Below are 17,186 nucleotides of genomic sequence, written 5' to 3'. Positions count from 1 at the left end.
ATTTTGGAAAGATATATTTAAAAAAAAGTACATTTTACTTTTTACATTTTACATTTTACATTTTTTATATGTATATATTTCCAAAATGATTTGGCGACCCCCAGAAAGCATCTCGCGACCCCAATTGGACCGAGATGATTTCTGGGGGGTCGCCAAATTATTTTGGAAAAATGTAAAAAAAAATAATTTTTTTTTTTTTTTTTTTGAATATTTTTCTATGATTTCTGGGGATCGCCAAATCATTTTGGAAAAATATATATAAAAAAAAAGAAAAAAAAAAGGTTTTTTTAAAAATATATTTTTCTATGATTTGGACCCCCAGAAAGCATTTCGCGACCCCAATTGGACCCCCAGAAATCATCAACCCAGAATTCTGGGAGGTCGCCAAATCATTTTCGAAAAATATATAAAATTTAAAAAAAATTAAAATAAATTTTTTTTAATATATTTTTCTATGATTTCTGGGGGTCGCCAAATCATTTTGGAAAGATATATTTAAAAAAAAGTACATTTTACTTTTTACATTTTACATTTTACATTTTTTATATGTATATATTTCCAAAATGATTTGGCGACCCCCAGAAAGCATCTCGCGACCCCAATTGGACCGAGATGATTTCTGGGGGGTCGCCAAATTATTTTGGAAAAATGTAAAAAAAAATAATTTTTTTTTTTTTTTTTTTGAATATTTTTCTATGATTTCTGGGGATCGCCAAATCATTTTGGAAAAATATATATAAAAAAAAAGAAAAAAAAAAGGTTTTTTTAAAAATATATTTTTCTATGATTTGGACCCCCAGAAAGCATTTCGCGACCCCAATTGGACCCCCAGAAATCATCAACCCAGAATTCTGGGAGGTCGCCAAATCATTTTCGAAAAATATATAAAATTTAAAAAAAATTAAAATAAATTTTTTTTAATATATTTTTCTATGATTTCTGGGGGTCGCCAAATCATTTTGGAAAGATATATTTAAAAAAAAGTACATTTTACTTTTTACATTTTACATTTTACATTTTTTATATGTATATATTTCCAAAATGATTTGGCGACCCCCAGAAAGCATCTCGCGACCCCAATTGGACCGAGATGATTTCTGGGGGGTTGCCAAATTATTTTGGAAAAATGAAAAAAAAAAAAATATATATTTTTTTTTTTTGAATATTTTTCTATGATTTCTGGGGATCGCCAAATCATTTTGGAAAAATATGTAAAAAAAAAGAAAAAAAAAAAGTTTTTTTTAAAAATATATTTTTCTATGATTTGGACCCCCAGAAAGCATTTCGCGACCCCAATTGGACCCCCAGAAATCATCAACCCAGAATTCTGGGAGGTGGCCAAATCATTTTCGAAAAATATAAAAAATTTAAAACAAATTAAAATAAATTTTTTTAAATATATTTTTCTATGATTTCTGGGGGTCGCCAAATCATTTTGGAAAGATATATTTAAAAAAAAGTACATTTTACATTTTACATTTTTTATATATATATATATTTACAAAATGATTTGGCGACCCCCAGAAAGCATCTCGTGACCCCAATTGGACCGAGATGATTTCTGGGGGGTCGCCAAATTATTTTGGAAAAATGTAAAACAAAACTTTTTTTTTTTTTTTTTTTTTAATATTTTTCTATGATTTCTGGGGGTCGCCAAATCATTTTGGAAAAATATATAAAAAAAAAGAAAAAAAAAAAGGTTTTTTTAAAAATATATTTTTCTATGATTTGGACCCCCAGAAAGCATTTCGCGACCCCAATTGGACCCCCAGAAATCATCAACCCAGAATTCAGGGAGGTTTTTTTCTATGATTTCTGGGGGTCGCTAAATCATTTTTGGAAAAATATATTTAAAAAAAAAAAAAAAAAGTATTTTTTATGAAGCGACAAAAAAAACAAAAAAAGGAATTTGCAAAAAACCAAAATCGGGCCGTTTGTTTGAATTTGGTTTTCTCGTTTTTCGTTTTTTCGTTTTGAACCAAAAACTAAAAAAAGTTGGTTCTCTGGGAGTTGGTTCTTATGTGTTGAGAGAAGTGTTATTGTTGTGATGTGTTGCAGTTTGATGTTTGCTCTGCATGTTCTGAGCGTTGTTGTTATGTCCTGCTGTGTTCTCAGGATGTTTGCTGTTGAATTGGTGGAGACAGTGATTTTGTGGTGTGTCACCATGACTGAGTGTGATGGGGATGATGTCCATCAAATGTTTGCGTCGCTTGATGTCAATAAAGTTACGGACTTACTCGCTGCTGAGAAAATAGCGCGAGAGTCGTGTTGAACATGAAATGTCTCTGGAGACTTCCGCTTGAGAACATATTGAGTGAAACACTCTGTAGTTATAAAACTACTTCAACACGGTGTTATTATTCCTAATAAAAATAATTAGTATATTAATTAGTATATAATTAATAATTAAACTAATAATCACGGTCCTAACCGCCGCATTGTCAAAATCTGTTACCGTTAAAAAATAAATAGTTGTGGCTTTTGCATTTCTGTTGTGGCTTTTGTATTCGTGTTGTGGCTTTTGTATTTGTCCTGACACCTCTGGGCCACCGTAGAATTTACCATTATAGCCCTGTCAACAATAACAAAGAAAAGCATTAAGTCATCAGCTGAAATGAGACTTTCACAGGAATATTTTCCATTACAGAAACATCTTAGTTCAAATGTGCTGTATATAAAGTTAAGTCTAAAGCATAATGTTCATTTAACTGCACACGACAGGAAAGAGTGGAAAGGTGCTTTATTTATTTCTTCAAACAAACGCAAACATCCTCAGAACATTCTTCATCGCACCGACAAACTATAAAGATATGTACATGATTACAAAAATGACACATCATCTCGTATAAAACAATATATACATGTATTCAGCTTATGGTTATTTGTAGAACACTAAACACAAAGCAAAACAAAAATAAGAAGATTATTTCATGATGGAATGACTGTATCTGGCACACGTTAAGACTGCTTCACATATTATACTGAAAGTGGAAATTACTTGATACAACTTCAGGTTTGTCGAGATATAAAAACATATTTATATTTATATTTATATATATATATAAAATAAAATACCATGCAGCAAATAAATCTTGGATAACTAGCCTTGGATTCAAATTGTGCACAGTAAAGGCCACTGGATATAATTCAAACACCTGATTATTCATCACGTTCATGACTAAAATGTTCCCTTTTAGCTGCATTTAAAGCTCCGTTATGGCACAGAAATCACAGTAATGTCACACAGTACAAGTCACTTCCTTCAGCGGACATTTGGCAAAGGTAATAGTAGTCAAGTAATATTCACACGTCGCCACTTACGCAACTAAGTCTAATCTTGAACCCATTTAATGGAAGGTCTAACATTTGCGGATGACATCGGACAAATAAAGTGCAGGATTAAAGGACTTAAACTTTACTTTTTCTGTATATTTAAATAGGATCTGATTAAAACAAATACATGTTTTCTGCCATGGAATGTAATAAATAATGCACAGTTTGCAATGTGCGAGTTGTTACGCGGGTTATTATTATTATTATTATTATGTGACATACATTCACGTTGCTTGAGCTCACAAAAATAGTAAAATACAAATGCAGCGACAGTTAAAAAAATATACAAAGTCAATTATAACAATCATTCAACACAGCAGCTATAACAACAACAACAACGTCCTGGTCCACCAGAGGAATCCTAACTCAATCTATCAGAGACACAATTTATTCTGTTGGCTTAAACTTCAGTGCACTGGTACAAATAAATACAAAAACATGCAAATAAAAAAAAAATTGGAATTATTTGAAATGGAAAAAAAACCCAAAAACATTCCAATTCCAATGTCAATTGGTCAGTGTTGTTTAACCTGGTAACAGACTAAATGAGACTAAACTGACCGTTGCACAGCAGCCATTTTGAGAGGCGATGAGCTAGCCAGCTAACGATTATTTTCATATTCGAGTAATCGTTTAATCCATAAGATGTTGGAAAATGTTGATAATTCTTTCTCAAACTTGGTAATAATGATGTACTCAAATGTCGTATTTTGTCCACAAACCAAAAATGACTCAGTTTCAATAGATTTCTGTGTTCTATGGAGCAAGAAAAACCCGAAAAAAATATCCATATTTATGCAGCTGAAAAATCGTAGAAACTGGTTTTAATCCTTAAATAATTACTTCATTGTTCCAGCCTAGCTGTCGTTAGTGGGAACAGTAACACCTGTGCTTCTTCTGCTAAGACCTAACAAAATGGCCGCTCTGCAAAAAGACTCGATATATAAACAAAAGAGAAGAGAATAGCCAGGATGAGAGAACTGGTAAGAGTCCATCTGCCTTTCTGTTAAATAATGCTGCAGCCACGCGACGTTAGCTTAGCATACAGACTGAAAATGAGGGGGAAAACTACTATCCAGCACGGCTAAAGCTAACATTTTTATCCACAAACTACACTGTATGATTGTTTAGTAAACAAGTTTGGCACGTTATTCCTTGTAAGATGGTGAAATGTTTGATTTTACATAGAAATGATTGGTTTATTGTGAGCTGTAGTGGTAATGGTGTTTTTTTTCCCCTTTTTCTCATTTGCAGTCTTAATGCTAAGCTAAGTGGCTACCAGTTTTCATGAGGGCCTGAGGAACGTTTCAAACTTCACTGCTGCCTCTTGGATGTTAAATTAAACCTTAAAAAGACATATTTTGCAGTGACTTATGAACAAAGACGTCAGTGATAGATTATTACGACGCTGCTGCATGAGTGGGTGGCAAATAAAAACCCAACCTGCGCTGTCAGCCACGCGACATTAGCTTAGCAAATGGACTGAAAATGAGGGGAAAACTACTATCCAGCACGGCTAAAGCTCACAGTTTCATCCACAAACTACACTGTATGATTGTTTAGTAAACAAGTTTGGCACATAATTCCTTGTTAGATGGTGAAATGTTTGATTTCACATAGAAAAGAGTGGTTTAAGGTGAGCTGTAGCTGTAATGTTTTTTCTCCTCATTCGCAGTCTTAATGCTAAGCTAAGTGGCTACCAGAGCCAGAGTCCTAGTTTTCACTGCTACCTCTTGGCTGTTAAATTAAACCTTAAAAAGACATATTTTGCAGTGACTTATGAACAAAGACGCGAGCAATAGATTGTTACGACGGCGCTGCATGAGTGGGCGGCAAATAAAAACCCAACCTGCGTTGTCTAAACGTTTGAGGAACTATTGAAACTACTTTTTTTAAGCATTTTTAGTTTCTGCGTCTGCTTCATTTCAAGGAAAAAAGGTCATGTCAGTACGAGGCTCTGCCAGCAGTTACTTAGATTTGGCAAAACTCTGTATGAGTCTTTTCCACGCACTTGATAAAAAGAAAATCTAACATCCTTCCTGAGCTTTCTCTGTAACCCCTCCCTCTCCCCCCCCCTTACACGTTATGAGTGCTGGACGTGGTTGGTATAGTGCCACCGCTGTTCACTGTTGATTTTGCAGAGGGGCGCTCCCTTCTGACATATCTTGTTTTTCTCGCTTCAAGAGAAAGACACAAACACAAGAAAAATGTCTGAATCAGTGAGAGCAACTCGAAGCATCTTCCTGGCTATGATTTATCATGTTTCTCCTGATTTCAAGAACAGATCTTACACCCCGTGATCATAATTTATGACTTTCGAGCCCATCTCACCAGCATTGCTCAAGCTCAACAGTCCCAGGTAATGTTTTGTCTGGTTTTGTGTTACTCACCTAACCTAACATAATAGTATAACCTGTTTGACAAGATCAGAGAGTGTCGTCACATCTTACCTGATGAGGAGGGGATCATGACGGCCTGGGAGGAGGAAAAAAGGAATTTAAGTATCCCTGAAGGCACAATCAATTGTAAATAATATCTTGGTCTTTGTCTTTGATTGACACAAGTCTCTGTGCTACAGTGTGTGTGTGATTAGTGATGTGCAAACAATAAGAGGGACTTACTGTCTCGCTTGGTTGGAAAATGAAGGCTGTAAAACACACACAAGTTATATTTGAGAATAATTAACCTAATACCACAGAAGCAAGGCAATAACACTTAAAGTCAGTCAGATTTACACCTTAGTCTGACTAAAATCGAGCTAGTATTAGTCAGACTATCATACTTGGATAATGTGATGATGTGTACGCTTAGTCGGACTGGAGTTGGACCAAAATTCCGTCCCCGGTCTTTGACCCGGAAACGCTCCCTTTTCTTAATGTCATGTAAAGACGTTAGTCATAAGGCGGTGTCTCATTTATATCACGATTAAACGTTAAAGTCAGTCAGATGAAAACACCTTAGTCTGACTAAAATCTAGCGAGTATTAGTCAGACTAACATACCTGGATGATGTGATTCATAGTCTGCACATGTCCGATTGCTTGTCTCAGTCAGACTAAGGCCTTAGCTTGACTAATCTGTTCATTTAAACAAACTCACGGTGGTTTCCATGTTCCGTAAGTGTGTGCATGCTGCGTTATATAAGTTTTAAGGTGAGGTGGACTTTTATGTCTTACCTTTGTTGCGGCGGTAGAAGATGCCTGGGAGTCGGTTGGAGCGTTTGAGGTAGAAGAAGGAGGCGACGGACAGGATCAGGAACAGGCTGATCAACAGTGTTCCCAGAAGCAGAGACGCTGCCACTCCTGGTCCTCCTGTTCAAATACAATAAAGATCAATACAGGGAACACAGCAGGAGGGAGAAACCTGAGCGACTGAGTGCTGCAAACACTCAATCATCAGCTTAATGTCTGTTGATGTGATATCTTACCAATTTTAGGAATGACGGTGGTTACAGTTGTGTGATTCTTCCGCTCCACTGTGTAGTCTATGGAGAGAAAAGAGCTAATTAAAGAGAGCATAAATAAATCCCCAAAACGGTAAGATTTTCATTAATCCGTGTTCTTACTGTAGGTGCAGACTGTGATGTTCTCCAGGTCCACGGACGCCGAGTCACAGAATATACAAACAGTGTTGCTGTTCTCGAGGACACGTACAAAACAGCCTGAAGAATCAGAAAATATTTGACGTAAGAGAAAAGGTTTATTTTAGAGACTTTCTGCATATTACAAACATCCTCCGCTCTCTCCGACGGTGGCAAGTAACCAAAAACATCCCGTTTACCTGGTTCACAGCGAGTGTCGTTCGAGCACGAATTGTTCCCTTTGACTTTATCGCCGCAGCACTCCACTGAGTTCTGATGCAAGGCCTGTGAACAGAGCAGCGTTTATGATCAGAATCCTGAGTGACCTGAAGACAACGCACACCTTTGCCTTTGAGTAACATCACATGTCTTACTTTAGTTACAGGTGTCTCAGGTCTGATGAGGATCACGGTGGCAGCCAAAACCAGAAGGAATGACAGAGCCATGTTCCTGCCCCTGGAGATAAAGCAAGACTTTCAATTACTTTCACTAAGCAGCACACAGTCTGTCAATTATGTTCTTGATTAATAGAGAACTCGTTTGGTCCATAAAATGTCACAAAACGTTAAGAAATGTCGATCAGTGTTTGTCAAACCTGGAAATGATGACGTTCTTGAACGTCTTGTTTGTCCACAAACCAAAATGATTCAGTTTCTGATCATTTCTTTGTTATGTGCAGCAAAGAAATGAAGAAAATATTCACATTTAAGAAGCTAAAATAATCAGAAATCTTGTTTTGAATAATGAAAAAAAACTTCAAACCGATGAATCGATTATCAAAATAGTTGATCGATTAATCAGGTAATTGTTTGTAAATGTTACTGTTATTATTATTAAAAAAAAACAGAAACCTTCACATTATTAAATCTAGCCCTAGCTAAAAAAAAAAAAAACTTGTTTATGGACACATAAACAAATGTTTCTGTTAATATTTCACATAATTATACCAGGCTGCAATAATTAAACCAAACATAATCCAGTTTACATTAAATATATTGATAATAGTTAATTGTGTTTTTAGACCAATAAATGAAGGTGCATCATGACCAAAAAATATACAATTTGTATATCTTCATTTAAAATTAAGACATTTTTGTGTTCTAAGTGTGTTAACGTCACATTTTAGAAGGCGCGTCCAAAAGAGTCTGACATCAAACATCATTGACACACAATCACAACACAACAGGAGATGTTTAGCTAGCAGTTAGCACCTGTCACCAGGAAGTTCCACGGTGAATAAATGGAGCGTCAGTCTGCGCTGATAAAATAACCGTGTCAGTGTTAGACACACACACACATTTACTCATCTGTCTAAATCTCCTGTACATTATCGCCTCCGTGTACACACACACACAACCACACACTGGGCGCACACGCACAGAGACACAAAAAGTTAACTCACCGAGACAAACCAGAACCAGCACCAGGAGGAGCAGGAGGAGGAGGAGGAGGAGGCGTTTGGCCTGAACAAACTCCTCTGAATGAGGCTCAGTCCACGTCAGGTTCCGTCCTCCGCAGATGTCTCGACCCACAGTCGCTGGAATGTGTTGTCAGATTTGTCATGGACTCACTGGTGCAGCTCAAACACACATTATAATCCTGCAGATCACTGATATCTCATTTAGCATATGCACTTCCGGGTATGATTTTCAAAATAAAATGCTCCATTAATACTGCTGGTTGCTGTCTCCTAGTTGTTATAGCTTTTTTATGTTTTATTCACGTTATCTATTTGTTGTTGGCTTTTTTGGGGGGTAACGTTGGCATTTTGTAGTAGTTGGAAAGAGTACTGAAACATTCTACTCAAGTAAAAATACCACTATTTTAAAGTAAAAAAAATAGTAGTATTAGTAAATATAATTAGTGTATATGTGGCAAACCTTTACAAATTAAAGTGCTGACAAAATAAAAATATACAAAAACATAATGTGTCAGTCAAAATGGGTCAAAGGTCACAAATGCTTTAACTTTCTCACTCACTCAGGGACCTTAATTAGGTTAATTAAACATTTACCTGTTTGTCCAAAATCATAAATCTTATTGTAATTATTGAAGAAGAAAAAAAACCCATTCAAACTAATTGGTTATCAAAATATATAGTTGACGCTTAATTTAGTTATTGATTAGGGCGTGATTCAATACCCATCTGTGTACAGTGACTGCGGTCAAACTATCGGACACTGAATTTTAACGCCCTCCTTACAAAGGCTTTTACGGTAAAAACAACAACATGTGATCCAATGCGTCAAGCTAAATTGTAAGGACATCGACATCCGGTTTTCAAAAGAGCGCCTTTTCCCTGAGTGCCCGTTTGAAAGTCAATTGTTGAATGGGTAAAATAATGAAAATCCTCGCAGCTGTTTTGAGACCTAATAATTGAATTTGAGTAACTTCATAAAGAGAGTTCTATAAACGTTCTGAATAATAATGAAAAGCACATTGATATCTACCGGTGCACTAGATACTAATAATGTACGTGCACTCAGAGACATGGTGTTTTATTTTGAAAACCGGATGCTGATATCCATACCAAACAGTCTGGGTCACTGGATCGCAGTTTTGTTTTGTTTTCTTTATTACCGTAAAGCCTTTGTAAGGAGGGCGTTAAAATTCAGCACCAGGTAGCTTGACCACAGTGAACACAGTGTAGGATGGAGGATGAAATAAAAGTGTATAATTTATGTATTTATATTTATATTTTTATATTTATATAATTTTACAAATATATTATTACAAATGCGGAAGGCTGTTCATCAGCTCCAGGTGTGTCATGGTGCATTCAAAGAACAGGACGATAATCCGATTTATTCAAAGTTAAACAACTAAATACCTTATACTAAATTCAAAATTGAATCTACATTAATAAATATGTATTAAACCTCAGAATACACAAATAATCAAACTGGAAAAACACAGTTCAAGCCCAAAAACAATCATAGCCGTTTCATTTGTTTTGGTGCTATCAAGTCATAGTTTTAACTTTTTCGACGGTAATTGAATGCAGCCTCGTAGCATTGGTCTGTAACTTCGACGCCCTGGACACCTGACGAATGGCGGAAGATTTAAATGTTTGCTGCTTGTTTACTTAAACCGTGAGTAAGTTTTTAGTATTATTTATCATTTAATCCTCGGCCGCGAGTGTAATGACTGAACGAAGTGTGTATACACACACGTTTTGTATTGATATAACTGTTAACGCTAATCGTAAACATACCTAGCTAACGATGCCTTCTCTACTTTCGATTGATGCTAATTTAGATAACTAGCATGACTGCATGCTAGCTGCTGTGTTTACTGACTTCTGTTGATATGATAACCTGTTTACCCTTTTAGCTAACCAACAGTTATGAAACATATCAAGAACATAAACGAAATACTGAGGATCCCAGCAGGAACCAGGTGAGATTACCTCACTAATACTACATACCTACTGTCAACGTAATGATACGGAAGTTCAATCACTGCATCAATTACTCGACTAGCTGATTTACGTATAATTATTTGGCAAATAATATTATGACGATTGTATTCTTCTGTTTTGGGCATATATGAAAATATACACATATTTATTTGTCTTTTGGCCCAGTGTTGATCAAAACATGCACTCTAATTACCTCAAGTGGCCACTTTATTAGGAACAATAATAAGGCAGTCGGGAATGGCACCTGCTTTTGGGTTTATGTATTGCACAGGTGTGCAGTATCTAATCAAGTGGCTGGTGGGTGAACATGTATGTACATATACAGTGTACAAGTGTTAACATATGCCACAACATGCACCTGACAATATGAAAATGACTTGCAAAGTTACGAGTATCACACATGCACATGGCAATTACATTTTACATGATCTCATTCGTTTTAGTTTGGTTAACTTTGGAATACAAAGGTGTTATTATCTTACACAGAAATAATGTATTAATGAAGTTGAACTCTGTGATCGTCTGTATCTGCTTTTAATATAATGAACTAAAAAAAAAAAAAACATTAAAGTGAAAATGTAGATGCACATTACCTGAACAAAATTGTGATTTAACTGGAAATGATCTGTAGGCAAGATATACACTGATCTGAAACAAGATGAAAACGGATGTATTTTTTTAATATGTGTGTTTTGCGGCACAGACAAATGATGTGTTTGTGTCATCTTCTCTTATCAAAAACTGTGGGGAGAAAACAATGAACAGGAATATGTCCACCAGTGGCTACTCCAGTGTCACCGACTCCCAGTTATTCTTTGGCTCTCAGTTTTGGCCTGAACATTCTCAGAGCACGTCTCAGAGTCTGTCGTCCAGTTCACAAGAGGTAAGATTTATCCACTTCACTTTGTAGGCGTAAGATCCAGTGAATGCATAACACATTCCCTAGTCATGTTGTTCCTTTTAGTAAGTTGTATCTAACTAACAAGAAATAAATAAATCTACATAGATGAATTGTAAACACGCCTGAAATATATCATGTCGGTTGTCGTTTGATCCATTAAGAAATAATAGATGTTTCAGTATTGTTAATTTCACCGCAACAAATCCTTCTCATTTGTCTGACTTGTCTGTGAATAATCACTTTGATTATGTAATGTCTGTTGTTTTTTTTATGCCTCTATAGGGGAGTGACCCAAAGTTTACCAACAGCTATCACACTAAACCTCTACTGTTTGGAGAACTGAGGGGTAAAACCAGAGCTTTGGGAATACTGGAGAAATTTGAAGAAGACAGGAAAAGGGAAAAAGGACACAATGAAAGGTACCTGTGGGATTCAGATACTTAACAAAGCATGTGTGCATTTCTAAAACAAATAGGTAAGATATCTTAAAACGAGGATTCAGACCCCAGAAATATGTCCCTTATCCCTTCTCAACTTCACAGTGAACTTTTAGCCAAGGAACGTCAGCATACTCGAGAAATCCTCAACAATGTAAGTGACGATAACCATATTTTGTTTTCATGTGAACTAGATGAAATGTGATTTTTGAAAACAATATTTTTCAGATTCAACAACTTGTCACTGGTGCAGAGAAAAACACAGCTGTGTGCCAAACAGTCCTCCAAACATGTACGTTCCCTGAAGGACTGAGATATGTTCTATATGAGCAAGTATTTATTTCCAACAGTAGATGGTGCACTTTACCAAATAATTAATAACTGGTCACTCGTTGCCTTATTACAATTTCTCTCTTAACCTGTGTATATATATATAACCTACAATATTTTCTGTGCTTCATCCCAGTGGAAAAGAATCTGAACGGTCTTCAGAGTGATATTTCCCAGCATTTTAAGACTGTGGTAGATGAAGTCAGCTCCCACAGTAAGGCGATGGCAGAGCTGGAAGAAAGTGTGAAGAAGGTGAATAGTGTGTAGCTGCATTTTCAAATAGATTTTGAATGCTAATAAATGTTTCTAAAGAGAACATTTTCCTTCCAAGAGCGCAGACGCGACCGCAGAACTTGGTTCAAATCTGCAATGCTTAAAGAGTAGTCTGGAGAGTCTGAAAGAGGAGCAGGAAAGGGAGAGCAAGATGCTTGAAGAGGCCTTGAGTAAGCTCAGCAGCCTCGTCTCTGAGCATGCAGCCAAAATCAGTTCTCGGACTGTGATGGACAGCACCACCCAGTCGTCACCAGGACTGGAACAGTCGCTGCTCGGTGTCCTTCAGAGCAACCAGCTTGAAGGCCCTCGGCTCACACTCACCCTGTCCAGTGTTGAACAGAAACAGGCGAATGTTCCCCCTCAGAAGCCCGTATTCGGTCTTAAAAATAGGAAACAAACTCTCCGGGGCCATAGGAAGCGCAAAAAGAGAGCACTGGTGCTCCCAGAGAGGAGTAAATGCATCGTCTTGGATGAGAACAGTCCGCCGTTGATGAACAGTAACAAAGAGCAGAATGTTTCATCACCCTTCATTCAGTGCTGTAATGAGAACACGGTAAGTCGCCGGCAAAGTCTTAACCTAGACCGCACGTCCAGTAAGAATGCGAGGTGCCTCATCACGCCGCTCAGCTGCTGGTCTCCGGACAGCGACAGCTCTGTGAGTCTGGCTGAAGTCGAGAGCATCTTAGTGAATCTGTCAGCTGAGAAGACGAGGACCCCAGTGAAGCCACAGGGCTTCTGGCAGCTGTTTGACATGGACTGATGAGACCGTGTAGTAACTTCTTTGGAGTACAGGCCACACCGTTTATTATCTATTTGTTTATTCATTATATTATTATTGTGCCTAAGTTCTGTTATTGGTGGATTCAGTTTTCTGAAGAATGAACGCTTTGATAAATGTTTGTTTGCGTTTAATGCTCAGTGAAAAATATATATGTATTTTTTTAATTAACTTATTTATACATTTGAATTTATGTATTTTCAGACAAATTATAATTCTCTTAATATAGTTACTGATAGTGAGAACTATCTATAAACCTCATAATTTCAGAGACATTTTGATATTTTGTTATTGAGGACAGATGTTATATATTAGTAATAGTGAGCATAAAAATAGAGCTTTGTAATTCAATACTAATAATAATACTCTGTGTTCATACCACAACCGTGCGCCATAATATTGTGACAGTGCATGTGTATTTGCAAGCAATAACTCAAAAAAAGGAGTAGTTTGATTTAATATAAATACACACTGTTTGTCAACGTGACTTTACTGACATTCGTTCTGTAAAAACTCTAAATCCTTTTTGTTTTGGCTCAATTTATATGGGAAAAAATTCATAATTTTGTTTAATGTTGTTGGAAAGCCTTTCCTGTTGTTGCTAATAAAACAGTTTGAGCTACAAAAGTCACAGCTGCAGAATTCAGTTGATCAAACAGTTGTGAAAAGGCCTGTAAAAGAAACGCAACACAAGCACTTTATTTACAAACGTTCTGTTCTCACTGAACAAATCATTAACCTCCTCTTTCATGCAGACTAAGACCTTTTCTGCTTTCAAGAAAAAAAGAAAAGAAAACATGGCTTTGGCCCAGCGTTAAGTGCATTAATAATAATGAGTTTACTGATTCTCTCAAACAGACTCTGATCTGATGTAGCAGGGGTGTCACACTTTTACTAAGTCTGCAGGTGGGGACATGAGCCCCCTCGGGTTCAGACTTGCCACTAAGCAGACGTCGTAGTTGTCATGCATCAGGACGTGCCGAGCCGCCACTGTCCACCTCTTCTCCCACGGGTCAAGCTCTAAAATATCCTTTGTTATGACATCATGGCGATCTGTTGGTTTGTCGAGACACAGATTTACACAGAATTACAACAATGTTAAAACCCTCTTTTTTTGTTCATTTGATGTGGATTTTTGATTCATTTTAATTCACCTGCTCCTTTGAAATATCCACACACATAGATCTTTCCTCCCACCACTCCTGCGTTACAAGCGTTGGTGCGCAGCGAGAGTTGTGCACACGGGAGAGGAGGACCGTCGCTCCAGTAATCTCCATCCGGGTTGTAGATCTCCACAGCGTCGAGGCAGTGGCGCGATTGTCCGCGGTCCACACCTTCACAGCCAATGCCCCCTGTTGATGCAAAATCAGGTAGTTGTTAAATTACATAATTTTTCAAGCAGTTTTGTACAATTAGGATTTCTGTGTATGTGCAATCCATCCAACCATCCATTTTCTACCACTTTATCCTCCACATGAGGGTCACGGGGGTGCTTTGCCAATCTCAGATGACATAGGGCGATTGGCGGGGTACACACTGGACATTATGTGCCATATGTATGATAAAAGTATCTAATGTACATTATCCATCTATCCAAATTCTACAGCTTTTTTTTATATTTTGTTAGAAACGAAAGCAAAAAAATATTTATTTTATTTGTTATTTTGATATCGATAGAGCATGTTAATAAACATAGCAAACGTGGGATTATAGCAAGAATACTAATTTAAATATGTAGTTGCCAGGCAGTTAAGAAAAATAAACCTTACTTTTAACTTTTGGGTTAATATAAGCCTCGTTTGTGTACTAACAGTTGTGGTTTGCTTTGAGCCAGTCTTACCCATGACAAAGATTTCTCCGTTGAGTACCACAGTGCTGCAGCGGTACTTTGAGAACTTCATGGGACACAGGTCTGTCCACCTGTTTGTGTCGGGATCATACTCCAGAAGGCGGTTACTGAGACGGTCTGGCTCGTCATCCATCCGGTATGACTTGCGTTGGGGGTGACAAAGCAGAACAGGTGCAATCATTGAAACTGTTAATTTTTGTCTCTGGAATCATTTCCAAGACACTACGGTTCCTTGTTTTTACTTCACCTGTGGGGTTCGACCACCTATCACATAAAGGCGATCGTTCATCCTGACCATGCTGTGATAGGCAAGTGCCATAGGCAGGGGTGCTGCACTCCTCCAGGGTCCACCCTGCAGAGACCATTTCTCCACGCAGTTAGTGATGAGAAACTGGTTCTTCAGCTTCATCTGCCCGCCTATCAGGTACAAAGTGTCACCCACTGATCCCAGGGTGTATGAGTCACGATACTCTGCCGATGTCAGGTGCTCCCAGGTTCCTTGGGTCTCTTCTTTGTACCTGCAACCCAAGACAGCAATCCGTAACTGTTAGTGTGTCAGGCAAGTGAAGAATGGTCATAATGTATTTATTTTATATTTGTCTTACTTGTAGATTTCAACATTCACAATTTTCTGTCGGGCCACTCTGCGAGCACCTGCCTCTCCTGCCACAATAATGTCATTTCTCTGAGTTACAACCCCAGCACAGACATACCCCAGAGCCTCTTGGTAGCGAGGTGAAGTGATGTAATAGATTCGGCCCGTGGACGGCCCATAGCAGAAACTGCGCTCGGCAAAGTTGCCATATCTCGACCTAATCCCACCACCATCGCTACCGACACAGAGCAGTAAATCCGTGGTCTCCATGCCGTAACGCAGCTTCAGTTTACGCGGTGCAGCAGAGGGATGCATCGCTGTGGCCTCCAAGGCTTCGTTCATTATATCAAGACATTCGGCATCAGCCAGCAGGGCCGTGTTTCTTCTTATCGCCTCTTTTAAATAGTCGGGGCTTATCAGTGGCAAGCGGACCTTCCTTAGGAGCTCTGGTAGGTGCAGAGTACGAACCTCCCCATCTGTTAGTGTGCTGTGTTTGACCCAGCGAAGGACCACATCCAGGATTGTCTCTTCTCTGGAAACATTCAGGTCATCAGAGGTCAGGAGCTTCCCCAGCTGGTGGGCTTCCAGGTCCAGGATCTCCTCATTCTGGCAGATTTGGACAAAGTGCTGCCTTAGGAAGCGATGAGCGTGGTCGGCTAGTTCCTCTGCACCGAGGTCCCGGGCAAAGTAGTACACACCGAGGCAGTTGGAAGCATCCATGTTCTCAGTCATGTGCAGCTGACAGCGAGTGAAGACCTCGTCCATCTGCAGGAGGAAAGCTGCAATGGAGATGCCTTGCACATTGGAGTTAGTAAGAGGCAGATCTGAGCAGTACATGTAGTTCAAGAGAAGAGCCAGGCTGTCTGCAGGGGTGTCGTGCAGGAATATCTCTCTGTTGTTGCACTCGCGAAGGCCACACGTGAACATGACGCGGAAGTAAGGGCTGAAGGCGGACAGCACGACTCTGTGACAGGGGAAACTGATTCCCTCAGCCACCAGAACCACATCTGTGAGATGCTCAGACTCCCTCATCCTCCTCAACTGGTCGAGCAGGACCAGTCCATGTTTGGTGGTAAGATCCATTTTGTTTTAACTTTTTTTTTTTTTTTTAGTTATAACAACAATGAAGTTAAACCAGAGGTTCTTCGTCCTTACAAATGATCAGCTGAAATGTTTGTGTCTGGAAAAGAGAGAACATAGCATCATAAATCAGAACTATATCAACAATTTAACTATTGTACAATAATGCAAAGCCAAACCTTACTCTTGAGATGAAAACTTGGCCACCACATAGTGGTGCCCAACAAACCTACCGCTATTTCAGCAGCCATTAACTAAGGATAGCCCTTAGCTAATCTAGCCCTTATCATGCAAAAGCCTCTTTTTTAAAATGTCCTACCAACATCAGCGCCTTTTCTCTGGTGTTGTATCCATGTTTTTCTTCACGTGTGTTGTTGATGCTGCCTGCCTCGGTCAGGGGGGTTAGCGTCTAGTATCTGCGCTGTTGCATGAAACAAAGATATGTGCCCCCCCCCCCCCCCCCTTCACTGCAGTGGCCCGTTGAGCCACCAGCCCAAAAATAGACACTGTTGTGTCAGAGAGCAAGTGGGTCAGAAAGGTTTTAGTGATCTGGGCTGAGATGTGTTTTTTTCCACCAGTAACAATGTTAACTACAGTAAGTTATGGGGAT

At 38.4% G+C, this 17,186-nt stretch overlaps 2 protein-coding genes across 2 annotated transcripts; both read right to left on the bottom strand.

Annotated features, from left to right (window-relative positions):
* Positions 1–5,409: 5,409 nt before the first annotated feature.
* On the bottom strand, positions 5,410–7,358 carry cUnh1orf159 (chromosome Un C1orf159 homolog; the record flags this gene model as incomplete). Its single annotated transcript, XM_083892574.1, has 8 exons — positions 5,410–5,510; positions 5,784–5,808; positions 5,955–5,980; positions 6,509–6,643; positions 6,760–6,816; positions 6,898–6,993; positions 7,113–7,197; positions 7,287–7,358. The coding sequence occupies 8 exons, from the start codon at positions 7,356–7,358 to the stop codon at positions 5,410–5,412; spliced, it is 597 nt and encodes a 198-aa protein (XP_083748700.1).
* A 6,377-nt stretch (positions 7,359–13,735) lies between these two features.
* Positions 13,736–17,006, bottom strand: kbtbd12 (kelch repeat and BTB (POZ) domain containing 12). Its single transcript, XM_083892357.1, has 6 exons — positions 16,896–17,006; positions 15,507–16,676; positions 15,149–15,419; positions 14,893–15,043; positions 14,207–14,404; positions 13,736–14,105 (listed from the first exon to the last, which is right to left on the bottom strand). The coding sequence occupies exons 2-6, from the start codon at positions 16,577–16,579 to the stop codon at positions 13,936–13,938; spliced, it is 1,863 nt and encodes a 620-aa protein (XP_083748483.1). The 5' UTR covers positions 16,580–16,676; positions 16,896–17,006; the 3' UTR covers positions 13,736–13,935.
* Positions 17,007–17,186: the final 180 nt, after the last annotated feature.

The sequence above is a fragment of the Microchirus variegatus genome (genome assembly GCF_963457635.1).
Source record: "Microchirus variegatus genome assembly, chromosome: 7".
In the NCBI taxonomy this organism is placed as follows: domain Eukaryota; kingdom Metazoa; phylum Chordata; class Actinopteri; order Pleuronectiformes; family Soleidae; genus Microchirus; species Microchirus variegatus.
This window is presented reverse-complemented; position numbering and strand designations above follow the sequence as displayed.

Coding starts and splice junctions, on each gene's coding strand:
- kbtbd12 (XM_083892357.1), bottom strand. CDS start 16,579: ATGGATCTTACCACCAAACATGGACTGGTCCTGCTCGACCAGTTGAGG. Junction 15,044..15,148: donor TAGGTGGTCGAACCCCACAG/GTGAAGTAAAAA, acceptor CCCCAACGCAAG/TCATACCGGATGGATGACGA. Junction 14,106..14,206: donor TGGATATTTCAAAGGAGCAG/GTGAATTAAAAT, acceptor ACAAACCAACAG/ATCGCCATGATGTCATAACA.